At 45.6% G+C, this 26,547-nt stretch overlaps 2 protein-coding genes and 1 long non-coding RNA gene across 3 annotated transcripts in view; 1 reads left to right on the top strand and 2 right to left on the bottom strand.

Annotated features, from left to right (window-relative positions):
- Positions 1-21,493, bottom strand: part of ADHFE1 (alcohol dehydrogenase iron containing 1) — a gene marked incomplete at its 5' end in the record, with an annotated part of 36,584 nt that extends 15,091 nt beyond the window's left edge. The window contains 9 exon segments of the mRNA NM_001135416.1: positions 1,920-2,072; positions 4,985-5,090; positions 6,606-6,683; positions 8,534-8,730; positions 9,192-9,346; positions 9,521-9,574; positions 11,077-11,123; positions 13,812-13,849; positions 21,428-21,493. Of these exon segments, the coding sequence (NP_001128888.1) occupies positions 1,920-2,072; positions 4,985-5,090; positions 6,606-6,683; positions 8,534-8,730; positions 9,192-9,346; positions 9,521-9,574; positions 11,077-11,123; positions 13,812-13,849; positions 21,428-21,486 (887 nt within the window).
- A 112-nt stretch (positions 21,494-21,605) lies between these two features.
- The window catches only part of LOC134761942 (uncharacterized), a 36,641-nt gene continuing 31,699 nt past the window's right edge, over positions 21,606-26,547 (top strand). The window contains exon 1 of the long non-coding RNA XR_010141170.1: positions 21,606-21,719. This is a non-coding gene — a long non-coding RNA (uncharacterized LOC134761942). The remainder of the gene's footprint in view (positions 21,720-26,547) is intronic.
- RRS1 (ribosome biogenesis regulator 1 homolog) lies at positions 23,284-25,180 on the bottom strand. The gene has a single exon (XM_009243841.4). It carries the CDS (start codon positions 24,886-24,888, stop codon positions 23,791-23,793), a length of 1,098 nt encoding a protein of 365 aa, XP_009242116.2. The 5' UTR covers positions 24,889-25,180; the 3' UTR covers positions 23,284-23,790.

Genomic DNA, 26,547 nt, shown 5'->3' with positions numbered 1-26,547 from the left:
AACATTGGCAATTCCTACAGAATAAGGAGCTGCCTTAGGGAAAGATATGGGGAAAAAAAAGAAATGCTACTCGGTAGGAAGAAAAATTCGGCAAGTTATTCAAACGACGTCTTGTCTTCTAAATGAAAACTGAAGGGAAACATATTTTCTTATCAACTGTTTCAGCAAAGGCATAATAAATATGCTGTCAGCTGCTCATGTGATGTGAAAGTGCCGGGGGAGGCAACGCGCTGGTCCCTGGATGGCGAGGGCCACTCCAGGAAGGTGCCCTGAGACTCATTCTTCTTCTTCATTTGTCAGTGCTGTTGACGGCCCTGTGAAGGGATGTAAACATTCTCAGATGCCCGGGGCTACCTGCTGGCCAGCGCTCTTTCTCTCTGAGACACTGCCTCCCATTGGACTCACTGGGGGCCTCTTTATATCTGTGGTTGCTGCACCTCTATGCCAACATTATTGAGGAAGTGGATGTGATTGTCGAATGAGCTTTAGCTTGCTCTGGGTGTCCCCAATGCCACTTTGGAAAAGTAAATTCTCAAAAGCCCCTTTCTGATGGTGCACAGCCTTCCTGCAGTCACTGCTAACACCTTGCCCCAGGGAAGAAGCCTGACGACTGTCAAGGGAACCTACTTTTCATGGGCTTTTTTGCAATTTTGCCTTGTGTAAGAGTTCCTGTGGTGAAATAAAAAAGCACAGCCTTTTTTTTCCCTTTCATTTGAAATGTTCCTTTCATGTGGAATGGTTGGGTGTTCCTGCCTCCTTTCTGAAACCCCATGTTAGCTCCTTATTCCCCCAATGACAAGGCGAAGTAGCAGGTGATGGAGCTTTCAGCCTTTCCTCTGTCCGTCTCTCCTTATCTACCACCACTGTGCCACTGCCAAGCCTCTGTCCCTGTCAAACAAACTGGCTCCCCATGATGCGTGTCTGTTTGGACCTAGTCAAGTGCTGCTGTGCTGTCCTGGGAGTCCCCCACAAACCTGAAATAGTATTGGGATCCTTCCTGCTGCTCTGCTACAAATGCAATTCCAAGGCTCCTTTGTCACTGGAGCTTCTAGCTCAAGGCCAGAGGAAGCACCGTGCTCATGTCTAGGCCTAGCCTACCTGTGGCCATTCTGTCCATTACGTATAAATACAAAAGTGAGTCTGACTTTGAGTATGTCCTAATATCTCAGGTATCAGCTTTCATCCTAAGTATATCTTTGCTGTCTCAGGACCTGATTGCTATTTGCTCTCCTGTAGCCTATGGCTATACATGTATGTATATACTTGTATTCATAAATCTTTCACAACCTCTTAGGAATCTTTTTACATTTTCTGCCTTTTACATCTCCTGGGACAGCAATCTCTACTCTTTTCTTTTCTTTTTTAAATTGAGACAGGGTCTTGTTCTGTCACCCAGGCTGGAGTGCAGTGGTGCAATCATAGCTAACTGCAACCTCGAACTCCTGGCTTCAAGCCATCCTCCTGCCTTGGCCTCCCAAAGTGCTGGGATTACTGGTGTGAGCCACTGTGCCCAGTCCACATTTATTTCTTAAGTTTAGTTCATTTGAGTTAACTCAATGGATGGATTCTGTGTGTCTTCGGACAGGGCCTGGATGGGCATAGCCAACATCTGCCAGTGTGGGTCTCATTTCTGCCCTGGGGAGCCAAATCTCAAAGGACACCGCCCCTCATCCTAGCTTGGCTCCTAGTTTGTCCCCTGGCTGCCTTTGCCTTTTAGGGACTGAAGGACCCAGTTTTCATCTGCCTGTCCCTTGGGTCCCTCCAGAGGCTGCTGGTGTCTGGGGCTTCTGCGCATCCACTGACTGCTTTTCTGGCGAACAGACCTGCTCAGGATATTTCAGGCTCAGGCATGTCATGTTTCACGTGCCGGCAGAATGTGGGCCTCGTGTTCTATTTCTATCCCCTTCGGGGTGACATACCTCTTCAGATACTTAGCCACGATCCGCAGCGCGTGGATAGCCCAAATGTCGCTGATTGGGTTGCTGCCCTGGTACGCAGGCCGTGTGATGGGATTTGAAGGGCAGGGGCTCCGAAGGTGGTAGGGCAGGGTAGTGTATGACTCCAGGGCATGGCTAACAAGAAATATTGAAAGCACACAGATGGAAAGCGTCGTCTTCCTCCTTCCCTCCATTTAGATCACAACCTGTCTTGGAGCTGTTTGGCACTCAACCCACGGTGGATATATTACCTAACACTGATGATCACAGTATATTCTACCAGCCCACCTCTTGCCTACAACAGTCATTACTTATAATATAAATTAATACAGTTGAGTTTACATTAACAGCATTACAGTATTTTTGAGTAGTATGTATAAGATTATATATGGACCTTTTCTAGTGTGAATGCATTTTTATGGTGTCGAATTATATATTTGAGCAACAAAAAAGCACTGAATCTAAAAAATGACTTCCTTGTGGAAGATATTTACCATTTTATACCTTGCATTGATCAAATACCATATTACCAAAAGTGGGTCATAGCTACACCAGACTCCTATGAAAATTACAGTAATGAGTGAGAATATAGACTTTGAGGTCAGCTGCCCAGATGTCAATCCTGGAACAAGATATTCCTGCTGTGGACCTGGTGTGAGGCACTATCCTTCTTGTGACTCTAAGACAGGGATAAATAATAGTACTGGTTCATGATGTGACTGTGAAAATTTGATGAGTTGACACATGTAAAGTATTTAGAAGAGTACCTGGCACATTGTACATCTTAGTATTCACTATTATTATTAATTCTTGGCCTGAAGAAAAAGCAGATCTTTTTCTCTTATGTACCCTAAACTCAGAGTTTGCTCCTTCAAGAACTAAGCTTCATAGCTGCCTCCACCTGCTGGCCTGCCATGACTTCTAGCTCATCAGCTGCAGAAGAGAACAGACATCACCATCTAGATCAGTGATGCACTGGAAACACAGTGTAACATGAACTATGTTTTGCATGAATTATAGTTTTCAGTATAATTCCCCATGGGGGCCTCTGTAGTGTTTCTGGGACACTCTCGTTTCACGTGACTGTGAAGGGAGATGACCCCATGTTTTGCATGAATTACAGTTTTCATTTTCCCTAGAATGGAGGAATTACTCTCTTCTACATATGAGAAGCAGATAATATTTTTTGGACAAATCATTAGAAAATTGTTTTGGAAATTAGTTTGTAGATGGATATGAAGGCTTTGTGGTTCTAAGCAAGGAATGTGTGAATAATGCAAGAATGAGGTGTCCACATGGGGAAGTTGGGGTGGCCGGTGAGGCCACTGTAGTCAGAGTGTGACCTCGGCCTTGCAGCACATCTAGACTGCATCAGATCCCAAATCCAAGTGCAGATTTGTTTCTCAGGGGCGGACTCACTGAGCTAAGCTCACAGAAACTATGTGTAAAGCCTGGAAGTCAGCTTAATGCTTTATGACAAGAAACATAACTACTGAGCAGACATCAGAGTCTTCCAGATGGCACCTTCTCTCCCCACAGTCAAGCCTTAGGATGGCCACTTTATGATCAGAAGTCCATGGAGTCCTAATGAGCAGAGTTACCTCGAAGATTCAATACATGGCTTGTCCACCTTCAGAACAGGCCACTGGGCCTTACGGGCAGATTCCTCAGGCCAGGGGTTCTTTCCCTTGGGCAGTACTTGAAAGAGCAACTGCCATTATTCTCCTGCCTTCTGAGCCCACTCCCCACTTTGATTGACAGTGAAGTCTTTGGGCCTGTGAGTTACCCACTTAAGGGTGGCTGCTTTGGGTCATGATGTATTTATTATGTACTTTACAGTTAGGAAGGATAATCTTCTTCCCCTCATTTCCAGGTTATTAGGGGACAGCTCATCAAAGTTCTGACAATATTGACCAGAATGGAGTTAGACACAATTTTCTACAGTCTCTTGGCAGGCAGCATAACATAGTGAGGGAAGCAGATTGTGGCCCTACGGGACCTCTGGGTGTCAGTTCTAACTCTGTCACCTCCTGCTTGTGTGAACTAGCAGTATACAAGTACCTAGGATGTGACAGTCACTGTACAGGGATGTGCAGGCATGTGCCACCATGCTTGACTAATTTGTAAAACTTTTTTTCTTGTGGAGACGAGGTGTCACTTTGTTGCCCAGGCTGGTCTCAAACTCCTGGCCTCAAGTGATCCTCCTACCTTGGCCTCCCAAAGTGCTGGGAATACAGGCGTGAGCCACTGTGCCAAGCCTGCACCGTTTTAAAAATAGGCACCACTGAGAATGAAAACATACTGTGACGCCACAGATTTTAAGTTATGTCCTGATTTCAGAGGTGTTAAAATGTGAAAAAAATGTGCATGTGCACATAGATGAACAAGGGTCATTTGGCACATGCTGAATGTGAAGTGCCTGTGGGGTCTCCATGAGGCCTGGAGCTCAGGAGCAAGGTCTGTGATAGAAATACTGATTAGGCGGCCATCGGCACAATGCAGCTGAAGCCGAGGGAACATACAGTAAGACTATGGGCAAGTCACTAAACATCTCAAACCCAGTTTTCTTGTTTAATAAAACAAAGGTCCTGTATCACACAGAGCTGCAGTGAAGTAGTGATGTATGTGAGGTGCTGACACAATGTACACAGTCTGGGGGTGCTCTGGAGGTGTTAGCTCTGTTCCCTGCCCTCTTCCACGACATGAAGCCTTGGGCATTGCCTAGTTAGTGAGACCATAAAGGTAGCTGGTGTGTCCCTGAGATGCTGCACACCAGCTCCAACTGCCCCTTTAGCGGCATCCCTATGGCCCTGGCTGTGGCTGGGGGGGTCCATCCTGAAGAGCAGGTTTGTGGCCCACACCAGATGTCACCTAGTCACCAACCTCTAAAGCTTGAATGTTTGATTTAGGACAGGGGGTAATGACAGCCAAAGCTAGGGATGTTGTGGGGTGCTAGTCAATGAATACTTAGCATGTGCGTTGAGCAACAAAATACTATCCATAGACCCAGTACTAAAAAAGCCCCTCCAGGCAGCACCAGCACTTACCAAAGCACATCAAAGCCACTGTTGGCGACCACTCGGGCAGGCATGTGGAGGGTGTGCAGGGGATCAATCAGTCCCAGTGTGGGTTTGATGGCTCTGGAAGCGATGCCTAAAACATAAGGATTTTCAGTAGAGGCTAAAGCCATGGGCATCATTTTAAGAAGGCAAATGACTTCAGGATAATAAATCACCCTAAAAATAAAAATATGAGAAAAGGTTGATTTTCATGTAGTGAGGCAGCAAGGAGCAATGGAAAGTGATTTAGAGTCAGAAACCTGGGGTTTTCAGTGGTTTGCTGGAGCTGGCTCCTACTGGTTTCCAAGGGCCATGTGTATGCATCTCTTTCCAACTCCTGGATGAGTGATGTCATTGGCCACGGTGAGAGTATTTACACCACAGAAATGGGTCAACACTACAAGTCAGGGCTTACTTGTTTATTATTAAATTCCAGAGAGCCAGTTTACTAGCACATCACTGGTCCTCACTCTACAACTTACTTTGTGTCTTTGGGCAAGTCAGTTAGCCTCTCTGAGTTCTCTATAAGATTAGACTATAATAGCACAGGGCCTCCAGCTCTCATTGAGCTGTTGTAGGGATCAAATGAGAGAATATTAGGTAAAAGTCTTTAGAATGTAAGGTAGAATGTAAGTGTTGGCCATTATTATCATCAACTTAAGAAATGTCAAAGGATAGTGCAACTTAATTTTAAAAAGAAAAGTTACTAAAAGTGTGCAGTTAAATGTCAATTTATTCTGCTACGGAGATCTGAAAGCAGGATATTGAGCCAGACTAAAAAGAGAGACATTTCTACCACATTAGCCAAGAGTCTGCGACAGAGAAGACGGCATAAAAATGACTAAGAAGACAGAAAGCAGAACAGAGGTTACCTGGGAAAAGGACTGGAGAGATTGGCTGGGACGGAGCATGAGGAAACTTTCTGGAGTGATGGGAATGTTTTGTATCTTGATTGGGGTGGTGGTTACATGAGCATATATGTTTGTCAAGGCTCATCAAACCAGATTCTTAAAATGTGTGCATTTTATTATACAAAAATCACATCTCAATACAATTGATTTAAAATGTAAAAAATACGTCAGAGAAAGGAAACAGCCATTTATCATTGGTATACAGTCACTAACTTGGGCAGAGAATAGCCAATTAAGATTCACGGCATTTCAATATGCTTTCAGCAGTAATTCTCAAGAAGTTTATTACATTGTTTCATATTTTTATATGTACTTGGAAAAGGAAAGAAAATGTGTATATATACACACCCTTTCCTTGGCTCCTTGATTTTTTTCCTTTCTTTTTAAACTTGATACAAAATATGTAACATATTTATAGGGTACATGTGAGTATTGGTTACATACATAGAAAGATGATCAAGTCAGGCTCTGTGGGGTATCCATCACTCTGAGTACTTTTTGGGAACATTTCAAGTCCTCTCTTCTAGCTACTCTGAAATATACAATACTTTGTTGCTGACTTTCGTCACCTTACTCTTCCATAGAATATTGGGGCTTATTCTAACTGTATTGTAACTGCTTGATTTTTAAATATTAGGATTTAAAGAAGAGTGTGGAGTTGAAAGGTAAGGGAGATAATTCAAAAGTATGGTTCTTACCAATTTTTACTTTCAAGTGTTCATAGTCAAAAATGGCAACCCCAGTAGTTTCACTCCCGGTTCCTGAGGTAGTTGGCACTTGAACAAAATAATATTAATTTTAATAAAGCATCTAAATAAAGGTGAGTGGAGATACCTAATTCAGCCTTAGGACTGAGGAACAAAATTAGAGAAGGAAACTTTGCTGACCCTCTTGTTTGCATGATGTATATGAATTAACATGTATGGAAGCCTAACATGTATGATGTCTATGTCTGCATTAACATGTATGTAAATCTAACATGGAGGATGTCAGTGTCTGTGTTATCATGCATGTAAGTCCAATGTGTATGATGTCTGTATCTGCATTAACAGGCATGCATGAGGTCTGTATCTCTATTGGCATGCATGTATGTTTAGCATGTACATTGATGTCTATGTGTGCATTAATGCACTTGCATGTTTGACATGTATCATGATTGCTGGATGAATGTTTATGTTGTTTAATATGCGTAATGTCTGTGTCTGTATTAATATGTATGCATATTTAATATGTATGTGTGACCTCTGTGTCTGTGTTAGCATGCATGTATGATGTCCGTGTCTGCATTAACATATGTGCATGTTCAGCATGCATGTGTGTTTAATATGCATGTCTGTGTCTGCATTAACATGGTCATGTTTAATATGCATATTGCCTGCTTCTGCATAAATATGAGTGTTAATATGTATGGTGTCTGTCTGTATTAACATACATGTGTGTTTAATGTGCGTGTGATCTGTATCTGTGTTAACATGCATGTATGATTTCTGTGTCTTTGTTAACATGTATGTATGTTAATCATGCACATGTGTGATGACTGTGCTGTATTAATAGCAGTGAGCTCTGGGAACCTCAGGCTCCTCGGAGGCCAGAGCTTAAGCAGCTGCAGCTGGGTCAATGCAGGCTGCCCGGCACCTCTGGTAACAAAACTCATATTTGCTGTCTCTAAAAGACATCTTTATTCCCTCTTGGCAGCAAGCACAGTGACGCTCTGCCTTTGCTGGGCTCCGTGGTTTTGTGGTTCTGTCAAGTTTCTAAACTTTACTAATCACCCCTCTGTGTGATGCTGACACAGTTTCACCAGAGGGTTCCATTTGCCAGACACCAATTATGCTGCTCCCTGCTGATCCCTCATTCACAACACAGCAGTTCATCTGCCATCGACTCACTCACATCCCATCACAAGGCCTCTTCACAATAGGGCAGGAGAGGGGAAAAGAAAGGGCAAAACTTTAAACTGAGGATATGTCCCAGTTACCAGTTAGTGCATGTTAGCTGTAAAACTTTAAATAGTAATATGCTAGCAGCCATAAAAATGGCAGAGAAGAAAAGACTAGAAAATCTCAAGGTTCCCTGTGGAACAAATGAGCTATTCTGATTTGGATTTGTATGTCTGTGCCCTGGGGAGCCACAGAGCAGATGTCACCCAGCATGATGGGCCATGCTGGCCACATGTCCCAGGGAAGAGACAAAGCCTGAGGTCAGCTGAAGAGCCATTATGTAGAAGAAAGGGTTGAGTCAACACCAGAAAAATAACAGCTAATGTTCTCCTTAAACTCTACAGTGGCTGGCAAAATGGGACAAAACAGAGAGCAGTTTAGAGGACAAAGCTGCTGACAGAGGGATCTCATCATATGTCAGTGATGACCTTCCCCCTTTTCAACATGGTGACGCCATAGCTTAAATCTGCAAACTTTACTTCCACTGACCCCAATTGTCTTTATCTATACAATAATGAAGATCAGAATTTGTAAATGAATGATTTGTCTCCAAACAAGGCATTGATTTGAAATGAACAAACCAGAAAGCTTTAGAAATGTATATTCTAAAAGGACTGGCTTGCATCTTTCTTAAGACCTTTTGCTAATTGCAAAATAAAACAAAGAAAGAAATAAACAGTCTTTACCTGCGATCAGAGGCTTAAGAGGCACAGACACAGGCTTTCCCTTGCCAATGGGGGCACTGACATAATCTAGGAAATCAGAATGAGGGCTGGATGCATACAGATTAGCAGCCTTACAGGTGTCCATGGTAGAGCCGCCACCGACAGCAACATAGGCATCAAAAGCTCCCTTTTGGGCAAACTCAATAGCTTCCATGAAGCTTGGAGAAGGGAAAATAAAAACCAGTTATGTTATATTTTTCAGAAATAAATTGCCATGCCATTAACTAAGGCTTGGGGTAAGTTCTGTGTTTTTTTTTTTTTTTTTGAGACAGAGTCTCACTCTGTCGCCCAGGCTGCAGTGCAGTAGCACAATCTCGACTCACTGCAACCTATGCCTCCTGGGTTCAAGCGATTCTCCCACCTCACTTTCCCGAGTAGCTGGGATTACAGGTGTACCTGCCACCACGCCTGGCTAATTTTTGTATTTTTAGTAGAGACAGTGTTTCACCATGTTGGCTAGACTGGTCTCGAACTCCTGACCTCAAGCAATCTGCCCCCCTCGGCCTCCCAAAGTGCTGGGATTACAGGGGTGAGCCACCACGCCTGGTTGGGGGCAAGTTTTAATCAACAGTTAGCTTCTGCTTAAAGTAAAGAAACAATAACAACAATACAAGAATACCTTGCATCCGTTGGTTCCACCCTCACATTATCATAAACCGTAAAGGGGATGCCATTCTTCACTAGGGAATCCATAGCTACTTGCACAGGAGGGAGCTTGGAGAGGTTCTTGTCTGTCATCAAGCACACATTTTTAGCACCCATGTTTTGTAGGTCCTACAAGAAAACCTATAAGTTAGGTTCAGCTGCACTAGAACTGCAACAGACTCTTCTGGCAAACTCACATTGTACATTTTTAAAAATAGAGGATGTGATTGTTGTCATTTAGCATGTGTTTTATGAGATATGTAACATTCACAGTAGGAGACTGTAGACATCTCGAATACTTGCCATTCCCACTTCCTTTGTAACTCCTGCTCCATATCTAATATTTGAAACAGCCATCTGAAAAAAATAAAAAGGTTTAGGTGTAGGGAGTATTTGAGAGTTGGCCGGTCCATTTCTAAAAACCTGAAATGGTTTCTTGTTGCCTAGAGCATAAAGTATACACTCCTTAGCATGGTCTTCCAGGTCATCTCCCACCTGGTCTCACTTAAAGAAGTGTGGACGCACCACATTTCCTTAAGCAAACTTCAGCTCCTGTCACATTTGAATGACTTGTCTTTTCCCAAACACATCATAAACTCTCAACTGTTCCCTTAGCTTCAAATGCCTGCCTTCCTCCATCTCCACCTGTAAAATAACTCTCAAATGTCTTATTTTCCATTCATCCACCCACCCTTGCATACCTGCCACCCAGTCAATGCTACTGTCTTCTATGTTTGAGGCACTGTGTAGGCTCTGGTAACTCAACTATGAATAAGAGACGCATGGCCTCATAAAGTTTACAGGTGAGAGAAAGGCTTTTACACTGATGGATGATGGGTCATGTTTGGCCTGAAATATATTTTATTTGATCTGTGTTATGTTTAAATTTCTTTTTTTTTGAATTGACTAATAATGCTTAAAAATCAGGATAAAAAATTTAATAAGACCATCTGAATTTCGCTTTCTCTTGAATAATCCAGCAAACTGGGAATGCATTCCCATATGGCAGTGATCTGATAAGGTTGAGTGGAGTCACACCTTAGATGGGGCCTGTGCCTTCAGTGAGCTCAGCATGGCATCACCCAGCCTGGTCATCTGTTGGTTAACTGTCAGGCCCCCGGTTAGTAATTCCCGAAGGCAGGCGCAGTGGCTTATGCCTCTAATCCTGGCACTTTGGGAGGCTGAGGTGGTCAGATCACCTGAGGTCAGGAGTTCGAGACCAGCCTGGCCAACATGGCAAAACCCTGTCTCTACTAAAAATACAAAAATTAGCTGGGTGTGGTGGTGTGCACCTGTAATCCCAGCTACTCAGAAGGCTGAGGCAGGAGAATCACTTGAACCCAGGAGGCGGAGGTTGTAGTGAGCTGAGATCACACCACTGCACTCCAGTCTGGGTGACAGAGTGAGACTGTCTCCAAAAAAAAAAAAAAGAAAAAAAAATTCCTGGACTAGGAGGAGACAGGGACTTAAACAAATAATTATACGTAATTATGTAATTACAGTGTGATAAAAATGCACCAGAATTGTTACTTTACTTTGACCTCTTTTGGGATTGTTATAATTATAAAACAAAAGATTTAACATATAACATATATATATTGGAGAATTTGTAGAATTGGGAATTTATCCTATTTTAGTGACTGTACAAAGACAGCACTCTAGACATTAGTCATGATCTCAGAAGGTTTATATTCCATTATACCAACCAGATACTTTGCTAAATATGGTCCGATCAAATAGAGATTATGGAATGTGAATTAGTAACAGATTTAAAATAAAATAATAATTCATTAGCAAAACATTCTAGTTTTATTTTTTCTAGTCATTCATAAAAGAAATAATGGATTGAGTGAATATACCTCAAAGGCATAATCTGTTGTTTTCCCAGAAGGTGAAAGTCCAGGGGCTAGAAATGTAAAAGTTAGCATCAAAGTGGGTCTTAAAAAAAAAGCATAAATGTTATTTGACAGTAAAATCCAGCAGTGAACATAAGTATTTCCTTTGAAGTCTTACCAAAAATATATTTTTTCCAGGTTTCACTGTTGCACATCAAATTAAAATCAATACCTGCATTTTAAGATAGAATGTAATACGGCCAGGCGCAGTGGCTCACGCCTGTAATCCCTGCACTTTGGGAGGCTGAGGCGGGTGGATCACGAGGTCAGGAGATCGAGACCATCCTGGCTAACATGGTGGAACCCCGTCTCTACTAAAAATACAAAAAATTAGCCAGGCGTGGTCATGGGCACCTGTAGTCCAAGCTACTCGGGAGGCTAAGGCAGGAGAATGGTGTGAACCCGGGAGGTGGAGCTTGCAGTGAGCCGAGACCACGCCACTGCACTCCAGCCTGGACAACAGAGTGAGACCCTGTCTCAAAAAAAAAAAAAAAAAGATAGAATGTAATGCTAACTTGAGCCTAATTTGTGAAAATAATAAAAAATTTCTTCCATTATATTTAAAATATGTGTTTGAAAATATAATGTGTAACAATCCTCTAGGAAAAAAATAGCCTAGTTTAGAGGTGGGTTACTATTACAGAACAAGTATTAGTAAGTTCATGAATTAGAGGCTTGCTTACACTTCTTATAGCAACTGTGATAACTTGTTTGAATTAAGTTTTTTTTAATTCATAGGGATAACTTATCACAGTAAGATATTTACATTTCTCAAGCTTATGCATATAAAAAAGTATTTATCTTGGTGAAATTTAATAAACTTTTTTTTTTGAGATGGAGTTTCGCTCTGTCACCCAGGCTAGAGTGCAGTGGTGGGATCTTGGCTCACTGCAACCTCCGCCTCCCAGGTTCAAGCTACTTTTTCTTTTTCTTTTTTTTTTTTTGAGATGGAGTTTCACTCCATCACCCAGGCTGGAGTGCAGTGGCGGGATCTCAGCTCACTGCAACCTCTGCCTCCCAGGTTCAAGGGATTCTTCTGCCTCAGCCTTCCTAGCAGCTGGGACTACAGGCGTGTACCACCATGCCTGGCTAATTTTTGTATTTTTAGTAAAGACAGGGTTTCACCATGCTGACCTTGTGATCCACCCACCCCGGCCTCTGAAAGTCCTAGGATTACAGGTGTGAGCCACCGTGCCCGGCCTAATAAACATTTTTATAAGGTGCTATTTCCTTGATTAGGTTTTAATTATGGTAAAAATGATTTTCTGTCATATTGGAACAATGAAAGGGACCTAATTAAAGATTTTTATCCTTGTTTTTATCTACTTATTTATATCAATACTGGTCAGTCATATAGTCTACAGAACAATTTTCACTATGCTTTTTCTTTTTTAAGGAAAATAGATCAGAACTAGACAACAACCTACCTTCAGCTACCTGAGTGCAAAGGCACTCTTAACCAAAACTCAAACTTATTGGATTCCTCTAGGCTTAAAAAAAATAATCGGTCCGGGTGCAGGGGCTCAAGCCTATAATCCCAACATCGTGGGAGGCTGAGGTGGTAGGATAGCCCAGGAGTTTGAGGGTACAGTGAGCTACGACTGTACCGCTGTACTCCAGCCTGGGTGACAGAGGGTGACCCTGTCTCTCTCTCTCTATATATAAAAATCTAATATTTCTGTTACTAAATTTTAAAGACACAAATATGATCCTGGAAAACAATGAGAATATCTTTCTGTAAATTATTAATTTTATTCCTTCAAATAGGAAATTAACTAATTGTTGAAACCAACTAAGAATTAGAGAAAATCAGCTGAAGACAAAATTCTGTATATGTTCAGAAGGGCCTTAAAGGTTGGACATGTTTCTGCCTCATAGATGGCAGTTAATGATGGACAGGGAGGTCCCTTGGCTTGTCCTGAAGGGTGAGTCACTCCTTGGGCAAGAGAAAGCCCTTGGTGAGTTGCTCTCTCTGTTCTAACTCCCCAACGGGCTTCTCTGTGGGTTTCTGCTTAGGATCCTGGATGGTCAGCCTCTTTCCTTTCCAACTCTTGCCTTAATGTTTAGATCTGACCTTAGAAGAGACAAAATCAGTGGTTGTGTCAGTGATCCATGTGACATTCTTAGGACATGCTGAAACTATGTTGAGTTTCCTGCTGCTCTGTGGACCACAGTGTTTGGTGTTTGGTAATGACTAAGATGTTGTGGTAACTGAAGCTTTGTTATTATTTTTAAGTATTAGGAAATACAATATTATTTTAAATACAATATTATTTTAAAGATTGATACAAACAAGTTTTGTTTTTCTTTCTAGGAACCACCTTGTTCTTGTTCTTTAGCTTCCAGTTTTTAGAGATGTCTTAGAACCTTCCAAAGACTTCATCTTGATTAATTGTTTGACAAACTCAGACATTCTTAAAATCCTATCTGTGCATTTTTAGACTTGGCAAATAATTAAAAGAGAAAAGCGTTATAAGTAGCATTAAATAGATATTTGAGACAAACACGTGATTAGTAGTATACATTCAGCTAACTTTGTATAGAGTTACGTGTTATCAATTTCACAGTGAAATGGTAACTGTTTTCATGGACCTTGCTCTCACATGCCTTGGTTTTCTTTACATACACTATCCAAATGTATTATAATGCCAAATGCAGAAACCAAAATTGTGGCTAGTTTAAAAATACAGAAGTATTACCTTGGGAGTAAGTATGAGAATGAGTTGGGCACTGGCACCTAGGGAAAATAAAAACGACAGCAAAAAAAAAACCTAAGGTGAAAATAGAGACCAAAAAATGAAAAGCCTTAAGCTAACTCACATTGCAGTCTAGCGCTAAGATGCTATCAAATTGGTAGTTCTTGGCAGACACTGTACAATAGAAAAAATATATATAGACCCAGAAATCACGATGGACAAAAAGTTGACTCAGCGTCTTCCCAGTGCTGTAGCATCATTCTTTCACGAATTCATTTACTCTAGCAATTCCTATCAAATGCCTGCGGGCAGCTGAGATAAACACTCTGGGGGTACATACAAGTTTAAGATGGGGGTCCCTGGTCTCCATGAAGCCCCAGCTCTTACTGGGTTAGGAGCGTTGACCAAATCGGCCCAAGGTTAACTCTACCTGTGTGCCTCTTCTTACTTACTACCCTATGCTGGGAACTTGCCTTGTGTATTTCCCAGTGTCTTCAAGATGTCTGATTTTTCTTCAAGCAGGCTCTAGACCCGAGCCTCCAGGAAAACTTCCTGGACCCAAAGACCTCCCTGGTCCCCATCTTTCTCTGCCCAGTTGCAGCCCCGGGCTCCGAGCTCTCCTCCGTCCCCGCCGCGCCGCTCCCCAGCGGCCCCAGCAGCGCGCACACTCGGCGCATCCCGCGCTCCGAGGCCGCCACCGCATCTCACTTCTCGGTCGACTTCTCTACAGATTTCCCACGTCCTCCTTTTTGGAAACCCTCCCTCCCCTGGCTGTGGTCCCTCTTCCTGTCCTGGTCGTCTCCTATTTCTTGGACAGTCCCAGTCCCTCCTCTGGCTTCTCTTTCTCCTGCTCGCTCTCTGATCCAGGCTGGGAAGACGGTTTTATGTTTCGTTGGGTTGCCCAGAAGACCTTGTCCAGTGGTTGGGTCTCGGTAGACACTTGAGTGCATCACTTCCTTCTCCCCGCCAAAAATTCAAATCTGGAATTAAAACACCCGAGAGGGAAGGTTGGGGAGGAAGGAAAAGGGTTGATCTCAGTGGCCGTCCAGATCTCAAAAATTCGAACTGTGAAGTCAAAGCAGACGCGGGGGCGAGTGAGAGCTGGCGCGAGTCGCGGCTGCCACCTAGTGGTTCCCGACGCGCGCGCCGGGGGAGAGGACGCGGGCCACGCCAGGATTGTCCCTTCACAGTGGGCTTTGGTTGGAGGACTTTCCCTGCTTTACGCCCTCCAAGGACAAGAAAAGTGAGGCAGAAGGAAGGAAAAAAAAAATCCAAACTCAAAGCTTTCCAACGTGAACGCTCCTGGGAGCCCTTGCTTCCTCCCTACACACTCACCCCCCCCCCCTTTTTTTTCTTCCCCAAGCTCTGAGGCTATCTCAACTCATTATTTCTACTTCTTACTTGTGGTTTGTATCCTGTCCCCTCTTGCTTTCTCGGGACCTCTACCTGTCCTGTATTTCCTAGTCCTCCCCCTCACTCAATCTTTTTCAGCCTATTGAAGAGTTTTGCGCCTGAAACTTTTCCACCTCCTACCCCCTCTGGCGGGCTCACTCTCCCTCTCCCTCCTCCCGACCTACATTTGCTGGCTTCGTTTCTGGGTCTCGGACACATTCTTTGGCCCCTGAAATCAGGCTGCTGTGTCTGCAAGTCCAGCTGTCCGGCTGTGTCCTCACTTCTCAGACCTCGTAGCACCTCGCTCTAGCAGCATGAAACGCGTGGCCACACCTTTTTGGGCAGGTGGAACTTTTTCCTGGCTTCCAGGAGCCCTACTTGTCTGGGCTTCCTCTAATTGTTCTTTTGCTGGCTCCTTTTCCACTCTGCCCATTCCTTAAATGTTCGTTTCTGTCCTGGGCTGACTTCAGCCATTCGGACCCTTCCTCCTCCCTGACCCTTTAGAGCTCATTGTGCACCAAGGCCTCAAACATGTCTCCACCCAAGCCCACCCAGTTTTCCTGGGACCCTGCTACGCTCTGGTTCCAGTATCACCTCTCATGTGGATGACTACCAAATTCCCAACTGGCTTCTCGTGGCGCCACCTCTGCCACCTCTATTCCCCACACTGTAGTCGGGGCATATTTCCAATGATGTCACTCCCTTGTTGAAAGCTGCTTCAATGGCTCCCCATGGCTCTCACATAAAGTTCAGGCCTGCCCCTGCCTGACTGGCCTCTCAACTCACTCCATCTCTGGGTTTGGGCTCCTGGAAAAATTAACTTCTTTCTTTTCCTTGAATGAGCCACAGTCTCTCTCTCTCCTCCAGAACTTTGCCCTTATTATTTCTTCTGCCTGTAACATACTTTCCCTGCCTGTTCTTCTGGATAACTTTTGTTCTTTCCTGTCAGTTCCCCTGGGCAGCCTTCCCTGAGGCCCAAGGCTGCAGAGAGACACCCTTTCTGGAGCCTCCCTTCGCGTTAAAACGTACCACACTGGTGCTGTTTTTCTGCTTCTTTCTGCCTGTGGATTGTGAATTTAGTGATGCCCAGGCAGGATCTACTGTTTCTCACAACTTTGTCCCCTGTGGCTAGCACCAAGTAAGTGCCAGGCACAAAGTAAGCCTTTTGTACTGATTAAATGAGCAAGTAAATGAATAAATAAGTGAATGTAGACATTTTCATTCCCCTAACCCTCTCCTCTCTTTTCCTGGCATGCCAAGACAGAGGGCCTGGGGGTGTGGGGGCAGGCTGTGGGTTCCCGCCTTCTTAGGATGGCCTGAAGGCACTGATGGGCTTCTTTGGACTCCTTCAGAGAAGCAGAGTGAGGCTTGGGGAGAGCAGGACCTCATCTACCTGCCCTCCTGGCTCTGGCCCCATTATTCTGGCTTCCCTGCTGATATCACTGATTACCTCTTAGCCACACTCTCAGCAAAACCCAATCTGTCTCCCATTCCCTAAATCGCAGCCCCTGTCATCTACTCAAGGATTGCCAGCAGCTCTACCTTCTCTCCCCTAAATCATCAAAATCCCCCTCCCTATTAGACATTATCCATCAGCCACCAGCATTTTTTTAGCTTATTAATAAGCACATTTCCTCCATCTTACATAACAAAACCAGAAACCTCTTGTTCCTCTTTCCTCTCCCACTCCCACTTCTACCTCTCTCCTTCCCTTCAGCGGGGCTATAGCCATTCTTCCGATTTATCTTCTCCCATTCCCTCTGGAACCTCCTGCCATCAGCTTTTACCCCGACTCAACTGACTAGCTTCCCAGCTCACTAATGCCCTCCACCTAGCTAACCACCCTGCTCAGTTCAGTTCTGTCTTCATGGTACCCGATGTGTCAGCGGCATCCTCCTGTTCACTCCCTCCTTCCTGGAAACATGTTCTTCCCTGGCTTCCAGGGCACCACTCAGTTTTCTTCTCGTCGCACTGGCTGCTCTTGGCTTCATTTCTTTTCATGATTTTGACTCCTAACCCTGGAGGGCTCAGGGGTCAGTGCTGGAACTTTTTCTTTTCTTTCCGCACTCAGTCCCTTAGTGACCTCCCCTGGTCTCATGGTCTCAAATACCTTTGATGCTGATGACCTTCACATTTATCTTTCTGGCTTGGGCATCTCCCCCGAAGTTCAGGTTCACCTGCCCACTTGGCATCTCTGCTTGGATGTCTATGAAGTGGCAACATTTTCCCTATGGAAGACTGAGCTCCTGGTGTTCTTTCAAGCCTGCTCTTCCCACAGCCTTTCCCATCCCCTTCTAATGGCAATTTCATCCTTCCAGTTGTTCGTGCCAGAAAATCTTGGGGTCACCCTTGGCCCCACACTCCCATCTCCCCCTTATTCACTCTGCTCCATACCCAGGTATGCTTCACCTCTGCATACCTTCCCTGAAGGCCACAGGGTTTGCTCTCTGCATCCACTGGTCTTTCTGCAACCATTGCCTTCTCAGTGAGTGTGGTCAGCTGAGTAATCGCTCCTGAAGATAAGGTTCTAATCCTGGGAATCTGTGAATGTTACCCTATATGGTAAGAGGAACTTTGCAGATATGATTAAGAATCCTGGCTGGGCACAGTGGTTCACACCTGTAATCCCAGCACTTTGGGGAGGCTGAGGCGGGTGGATCACCTGAGGTAAGGAGTTCAAGAACAGCCTGGCTAACATGGGAAAACCCAGTCTCTACTAAAAATACAAAAATTAGCCAGGTGTGGTGGTGTGTACCTGTAATCCCAGCTACTCAGCAGGCTGAGGCAGGAAAATCGCTCCAACCCAGGAAGTGGAGGTTGCAGTGAGCCAAGATCACACCACTGTACTCCAGCCTGGGCGACAGAGCGAGACTCCATCTCAAAAAAAAAAAAAAAAAGACTCTTGCTAGGTGTTGTGGCGCATACCTATAATCCTAGCACTTTGGGAGGCCGAGGTGGGAGGACTGCTTGAGGCCAGGAGTTCAAGAACAGCTGGGGCAACATAGTGAGACTCCATCTCTACAAAAAATAAAATCAGCTGCGCATGATGGTGTGCACTGTAGTCCCAGCTACTTGGGACGCTAAGGTGGGAGGATCTTTGAGGAGGCCGGAAATTCGAGATTGCAGTGAGCCGTGATCACATCACTGCACTCCAGCCTAAGTGACAGCAAGACTGTCTCAAAAAAAAAAAAAAAAAAAAAAAATCTTGAGATGAGGAGATTATCCTGGATGATCTGTGTGGGCCCTAAATGCAATCGTTCATATCCTTATAAAAGGGAGGCAGAGGGAGATTTGACCCAAAAGACAGAAATGTGAGCACTGAAGCAAGATGGGTGCCAGCTGTGAAGATGGAGGAAGGGGCCACAAGCTAAGGAACCGAAGGTAGAGCTCTAGAAGCTGGAAAAAAGCAAGTAAGTGGATTCTGCAGCACCTCTGAGCCTTACTCAAGAGGGAGTGTGGACCTGCTCACACCTTGGCTTCAGCCTAGTAAAACTCATTTCAGACTTTCGACCTCTGGAACTGTTAAGAAGACAAATGTGTGTTAAGCCGCCAGGTTCATGGTAGTTTGTTACAACAGCTGTAGGAAACTAACATAGTGAGGGCTGCTCTGAACACCTCAAAAATTGCATCCCTTCCTTCAACATCCCAGCCTCCTTTATGTTCTCTGTAATAACTTTCAACAGCTAATGTACTCTCAATTTTACTAACTAGTTTGTCATCTATCCCCTGTGCCCCATGCATGGTGTCATTAGGTTGTTTTGTTCCCTGCTGTACCCCAGAGATAACACAGTCAAAGCAGGGCTGCATTGCACATCTTTTTTTTTTTTTTGAGACACAGTCTTGCTCTGTAGCCCAGGCTGGAGTGAAGTGGCCTGATCTCTGCTCACTGCAAACTACGCCTCCCAGGTTCAAGTGATTCTCCTGCCTCAGCCTCCTGAGTAGCTGGGACTATGGGCACCCGCCACCCTGTACAGGACTGCACATCTGGAGACAGAATGTGACTCTTGCCCTTCAGGGCTTTCCCACAACCTCTCTGGCCAGTGCACGCCTTCCCTCTGTCTCCTTCAGTGCTGGTTCTTTCCCCTCCATTCAGTTGTCAGCACAGCTGCTCTATGGAATGTGCTGGGCAGAAGCCCAGAGTGCATGCTCTGTCCAATAGAAGTGGCCACACATCACCCCGTGCCCTAGCCCACTTTGCCCAGATGAAACATGGGCCCAATGATGCCATTTTCCAATTTTCCAAGATTTTCATCGGAAATCTCCCAGTTTTAAAATGTTTACCCTATTAGAAAAATAAGCATGTGCAGAAGAAAGCACCATCTTGCTACTCCTGCTGTGGCAGTGCTGCTCCCCAGGAATTCACCCTCAGCTGTTTCCTTCTAGGTTAGAGTTTTGTTAAGGCTTCAACTGTCCTCCATACACATGGATGCATGTGTTCCCAACTCACTCTTGAGCCCCAGAACAATACATTCAATCACCTACTGGGTCTCCATCTGAATGTACCAGAAGCATGCTCAACTCAAAATGCCCTAGACTGAAGTTGCCATTTTCCTCCTAACACTAACTCTGCTACAATCCCTGCGTTGGTAAATGAGCCCACTGTTTACTTGATGCCCAAGCCAGAAATCTCCACTCTTCACTATTCAGATACAAAATCCTGTGGATTCTAACCAACCTCTCAACATTTCGATCTACCCAAGGAACTGCCTCTCCGTGCATGAAGCCATTATCTTTAGGCTGGAGCAGGACAATGACCTCTAGTCCTTCCTCTTCACTCCACATTTCCACCAGAATGCGCTAACACAATTCTGATTATGCCATACTCCCTTCTCATGCAACCATTCCAAAAACATTCTGTGTGTGACACTGATTCCATGGGATATGTATGGTGTTGTGTGACAAAGAGTTCTATGATGACACAGGTTTAGAACCAAAAATTTGAACACAGCTTTAGTTTTTTTTGTAGCTTCTCGGAGCCTTGCACGTCTAACGTATATTTTGATTCTCTAAGAGGGCAATACAGCAGTAAGGAGCTTCTCAAACTTATTTGGCCATAGAATTCTTTTGTCATGGGACATTTTAAGGTATCAGTGTTTCATGGTGAGAAATATTATTCAATGGCTTTCCATTATCTACAGCACACAATTCAAATTCCTTACTACAGGCCTGAGAACAAGGACTGTGAAGCCAGAGTATCTGAGTTCAAATTATGACTGTGCCATTTGCTTAGCTGTGTGACACTGGACAAATTCTTCTCCATGCCTTTATTTCCGTATCTATGAGGATGACAATACCGTGTGTCATAGGGTCAGTGAAAGGATTAGAGTTACTATTATACTGATAATCCATTCAAAGTGTGTAAGACACTGCCGGGCTTATGGTATTGGCTATATTCTTATTTATGGTCTTTTATCAGCCGTTTTCTCCATCTTTACCTCCTCTTATAAAGGTAGGTCTACTTGTCTTTTGTGTTCTGGGACTGCGTCTCCATCGCTGGTGTTGCTCTTCTCTCTGCCTGACGTTCCTCTCCAGTCCCTCGCCTTTCCTCCTACGGATCTCCACCTGTGAGCTCAAACTTTTCCATGTTTCCCAGGCAGACTTGTGCACTTGCACAGTCAGCAAGTATTTATCAGGTGACCAGGATGTACCTCACATTTCTGCTGGGAGTCAGGCGTGTCATGACATTGAATACCCTGACTCCCTGTACATGCCAGGGAGTGTGACTCTGCGACTTCTCACATCCATCCTTCCCTTCTACACCCAGTCTGCTATAGCCGGTTTTAGCCTCGTCCCCTCATCCCATTCCCCACTAGACCTCAAACTGCTCCAGAGCCTTTCATCTTTGTATCCCCAGAACCTAGAATAGTTTTTGGCACATAATATATGCCCAATAAATATGTCAATTGCATACATGAATTTGTTTTGGCCACAGTGCCAAGCTCTCCACTGCCTGCTACGATGTGGGACCAGGTCCTCTCTGGGCCTCGGTTTCCTTAACGGTAGACAAGCAGAGTAAAGGCTGCCTCACTGCGCCCTGCGAGGCTGTATCGCGCACTCTGTGACCTCGCTGTTCCGCCTGGCGCGCGGTGGGAGCTCAGGGCGGTATCCAAATTCCCCGAATTCTTGAAAGTAAGCGGAGAAGACTGCGCAGGATCCGAGCGGGTCACACCCAGGGGGCTGCGTGGGCATCCTGCGGTCCCCTGCCCGCCCGCCGGCCCCGCACTCACGCTGCGCGTTGCAGTTGCCTCAGCAAGTACGCGACCCGGGCCCGAGAGGCAGCGGCCATGGCGCTTGAAGTCCTCTTCCCTCCTTGGGTCCCTACACCGCCCCCTCCGCCGGCCAATCACGGAGGCTGCCCGCCTCCCGCCCCTCGGCCGCGCCTGCCCACCCGCTCCGCGGGGGTCACCTGTCTAGCCCCAGCCCAGTCGGGCTCAGGGCCATTTTCCCACGGAGTAAGAACCAGAACCCCAGCTGCCCCAGCGGCACTTGCACCATCCACCCTTGAAATTGCCGTAGAAGGTAACTGCTCCGTAGGCCTCGGGTCCTGCCTTAAATCTCTTTACTTATCAACTCTATTTTTCACATGTTGAGGACTTGGGGGAAGGAAGAGCAACAGGGATATTCTTTTTCCACTGTGAATCCTTTAAAATGTTACTTTCCCTTCTAACAGTATTTTAAGTGATCAAGACCCTGCCTTTAAACTGTTTTAACAGTAAACAAGAACCTGGCAGAGCCCGAGGGTTTTTGTTAAATACTGTGTGAATGGCTTTGCTTTTGATGAAAGCAAAATGGTTTCATCAATAGTTAAAACTTGCCATGATTAGACTATGCTCCGGGAGGGCTTGGCAGTGTCATATCTGCCATGTCCCAGTGGAAAAGTTGATTAACGATAAAGCTCAACTTTATCAGAAAGTATCCAAAGACAGTAACAACTAAACATCTGCCTTTTTAGTAATCTGTTATTATGAAATCTGAATCCTTTACGGGAGATATTAAGTTTTACAGAAATGAATTTACTGAGATCAAACTGGAAGAGATTGATGGACAGGAAGACCAAGGACAGCTATATAAACATTTCATCTCCTAATCAAACCAGCTCAGGCCAACTTGACAAATGAATCAAAAGATAGTAATGTTCTATGAAAACACATGTACACAGGGAGGGGAACAACACACATTGGGGCCTGGGGGCAGGGGATGGAAGGGGGCAGAGGGGCTTAATACTTAGGCGATGGGTTGATAGGTGCAGCAAGCTACCATAGCACACGTTTACCTATGCAACAAACGTGCACATCCTGCACATCTACTCCGGAACTTAAAAAAAGATAATAATGTCCTAATTAAGGATCTTATGGGTCTGTTTCTGTCTTCCCCAAACAAAACTATACCTGACGTCAAGCTTAAACACACACACACACACACACACACACACACACACACACACAACTGGGGATATAAACGTAGAGAAAGATTTAAGTGTTTTCTGGATTAATGAGGATTATTACCATTAGTCAATGAAGCCCAAATTGATCATTTACAGGAAATCCATGTGTTCAGTGTTGAAAGGCATAAAATCCTTTAAAAAAAGTCATCAGTTTTACTACTTTGAATATTATATTTGATACCAAAAGAAGTATAAGTTTAAAAGTGGTAACACTGAAACCATTATAATTGAACTGCCTTTTTTTTTTTTTTTTTTTGAGATGGACCCTCTCTCTGTTGCCCAGGCTGGAGTGGAGTGCAGTGGCATGATCTGGGCTCACTGCAACCTCCGCCTCCCAGGTTCAAACGATACTCCTGCCTCAGCTTCCCAAGTAGCTGGGACTACAGGTACCAGCCACCATGTCTGGCTAATTTTTTTATTTTTAGTAGTGATGGGGTTTCACTGTGTTGGCCAGGCTGGTTGCGAACTCCTGACCTCAGGTGATCCGCCCGCCCCGGCCTCCCAAAGTACTGGGACTCTACAGGAGTGGGCCACTGCGCACGGCCTGCTTTGTGTTTTTCAGAAAGTAAACAAAAATAATCTGTACCAGGTATCCAGGTAACTGGCTTCAAGTACAATTTCTACTCAGTAGTCAGAAACTTAAAAGTCACACTAGATAAGACATCTTTATTACTTAATCTTTATAACAGTCACTTGCCTATCCAATTCTGAAACTAGTTTGTTTTCTTTCCCTCCCCCGCACTCCCACTCTGATACACAAACTTGTAAAAATAATGCAGAAACATATAAGTCAATCTAAGTCTCTGAAATATGGCCAACTCTACCTCACCGTATATCCAACATTAAAAAGAAAAAAAAAAAAAAGGCTGTTTAAGAATAGAACTCATTCCTGGTTTCCACCAAATTATTTCCCTAATTCTTAAATCCTCAAATAAGCTCTTCATCTCCAAAGTCTCGGTTGTGGGAAAAACATTAATTTGTGCAGTCCAACACTTACATACTCTCTTGAGGGAAGGGCAATCCTGTCCCTTTAAACTCAATGAAGGCAGCGGCCAGGTCCTTCTGAGTCCCCGTACAATTACCTAGAACTTAACATTTAGTATTTATAATCCTTGGTTTACCGACGGATCCGACAGTTAGAAAATATTACTTCCTCCTCTTTCCTCCTGGGCGCTGTCCTCCTTTTCTCTTGCCACCCAAGCCAGGCGGCCCGGAATTCATCTTGCCTCCCAAGCCTCCTTTCCTTTTCCCTCCCTGGCTGGGCGGGCCCCCTTTCCTCTTGCCCCCAGGCCCCTGCCGGCCTCCCTTTCTCTTGCCCTTCTGGCTCATTTTCCTCCTCTTGGCGGCCTCCTCCTGGTCCTCCTCCCTCATCTGCTTATTGGTGGCCCTCGTCACATCCAGCTGAGGCTTCTTGCTGTTCATGACACGAAGCAGCTCCAACTGGTTCTTTTTCTCAGCTGCAAAGTCCCCGAAAAGGGGTTGAAACTTCCTTTTCTTGCCGGAGCCCCGGGGCGCCTTCTCCTTGGGGAGGCGCTCCTGAAAGCGCCCCACAGAGGCGGTGGAGACCTTGGCCACTTGCATGGCGCGGCCCAGCTCCTCTTTACTCTGGTGTCCGGTAGGGTGCAAGCCGGCCGCGCTGGGCAGCTGCATCTTGTGCGCGCGGGCCAGGTTACGCAGCCGGTTCAGCTCGTTCTTGGCCACCCGTTCCTTCTTGGCCTGAATCCGCTTGGCGAACTGGTCCTCCAAGGGATCGGCATTGCCGGGCACCTCAATCAACCATTCTTTGGTGTCGTCCCGGGCGCGCTGGTAGCCCCAGCGTCGCCGCCACTGGCCACTCACCTCGTCCCACACCAGGTTGGTCTTCTTTTTGGGACGGATGCCCTTGAGGCGCGCGAACTGCTGCCAGCGTGTAAGTGGCCGCGGTCGGGGCAGAGGCTTCTCTCGCGGCAGGCGTGTGGTGGGCTCCGGCAGCCGCGCCACTATCGCCTCTTCCACGCGCTCCGTGGGCAGCTGCCACAGCTGGTTGATGAGCAGTTGCGTGTTGTCCCGCGCCAGGGCCCGCAGCTCGGCCTCCGGCGTGGGTTCGGCGCACCGCAGCCGGGTCGGGGGGTTCCGGTCCGACGCCAGCAGGTTACCCAGGTCAAACTCCAGCTCCAGCTCCTTGTGCACCGTGATGCGTTGCAACTTCTCTGCTTCGTCCTGCTCTGCCTTTGCGAGCAGCTCCTCCACGCTCTGGCCCTCCATGGCTCCGGCTCGGCTCACTCGCTTTGGGGCTGCAGCTGAAGTTACTTTTCCTACAGTGGCGGCCCAAACTCCGGCAACACAACCACGTGCAGATGCCGGGATGCCCAATCCGGAAAAGAAAGGTTCGCTTCCGGAGCGCCCGGAAGCGGCTCCCAATCCGGGCGACCAGAGGAAAGGCCGGCAGAGGGCGGTATGGAGAGATGATGGAATTAGAAGCGGGACCTTTAGGCTGGCGCCAGATAGAGGCGGAGCTGGCGCGAGCAGTCCGCACTACTAGTTCCAGAGCAGGATTGGGACTACGATTCCCAGGATGCAGCGGGGCGGGAGGCGGTCTAGAGGGCGGTCCAGGGACAGCTCGGGGGGCCGCCTAGGGGGCGATCCAGGGACAGTCTCGCAGGCGGTCTAGAGAGGGCGGTCCCTGGGGGGCGATCTAGGGGGCGGTCCTAGGGGGGGCAGTTCAGGGAGTGGTCTTAGGATGGTGGTCCGGGGACAGTCTTGGGGCTCAATCCGGAGGGGCGGAGCGGAGGGTTTGTCCAGGGGCGCGGTCCGGGACCGGGGCGGGTACAAATTCCTGGGACTGCCTGTGGTGTGGGGTTCCAATCAAGTGCGTGTTACAATTTCAGTGTAAATCCGTTGTGAAGATGTTTAAACAATCACCCTTCTTAGGGCCAAATTGTTTCACTGGAGTAATAATCGGCTTTCAGGGTTCCTAGTTGTGGCACATAGAGCTAATTGTAGAAGATTGGTTTTGTTTTGGGAGTCAGTGGCTCCGGCAATGAAGCCACCCCGAGTGGGCGCGGGTGTGCACCGACCCTAGTGAGCTAGCTGACTTGGAGCTCCGGGATTCTGCAGTTACAGAACCTAGTCTAGTTCAGTTAATCTAGTACAATGCTGAAACTAAGCCACGCTCTGCAGTTACACTGCCTAGGTTCCAATCCTGACTGTGCCACTGTTGGTCCTTCAGCAATTTTACTTGTTGAGGCCATTTTAAGGCCTGTGAGATAATGATAATAATACTTCCTAGGGTGGTTATAAGATAAATGAGTTAATATCGTCCAAGGGAGGGTTAAACGAGGGCCTGGAGCATATGAGTACTCAGTACAAATTAGCCAAATACCGATTATTATTTCATTTTCATAGGCTCTGGGAGGTAAGTGCTACATGGTGTTAAGTATGAGTCAAACCGCCTACAATCAGGTATCAGGTCACCATTACTTGGAGAGGATGTTTGATCTAAGCCTTATTTATAAATTGACAAACATAAAACATTAGTTCCTGCTACATGGTAAGAACTCAGTATGTGTTAGCTGTTAGTATTAACTATGTTATTAATTATTGTATTAACTATATTATTTTCACAGATAAAACAAAGAGGGCTCAGAGAGGTGAAATGACTTATCTAAAGTTATGCAGCTAGGAAATATAAGAACAAGAGATATCTTAACTCTGGTTTTAAGTCTGTAGATCTATTCTCTGCAATGTCGTCCAAGCACTTGATACTCATTAAAGTGTGGTCTGCATACCAGCAGCATAATATCCCCTGGGAGCTTGTTGGAAATGCAGAATGCCAGGCCTCACTCTAGATGTAATTTATCAGAACCTTTATTTTAATAAGATCTGTAGGTGACTAGGATATACATTTGAGTATCAGAGGCACTG

The sequence above is a fragment of the Pongo abelii genome, chromosome 7 (assembly GCF_028885655.2).
Source record: "Pongo abelii isolate AG06213 chromosome 7, NHGRI_mPonAbe1-v2.0_pri, whole genome shotgun sequence".
NCBI lineage: Eukaryota > Metazoa > Chordata > Mammalia > Primates > Hominidae > Pongo > Pongo abelii.
This window is presented reverse-complemented; position numbering and strand designations above follow the sequence as displayed.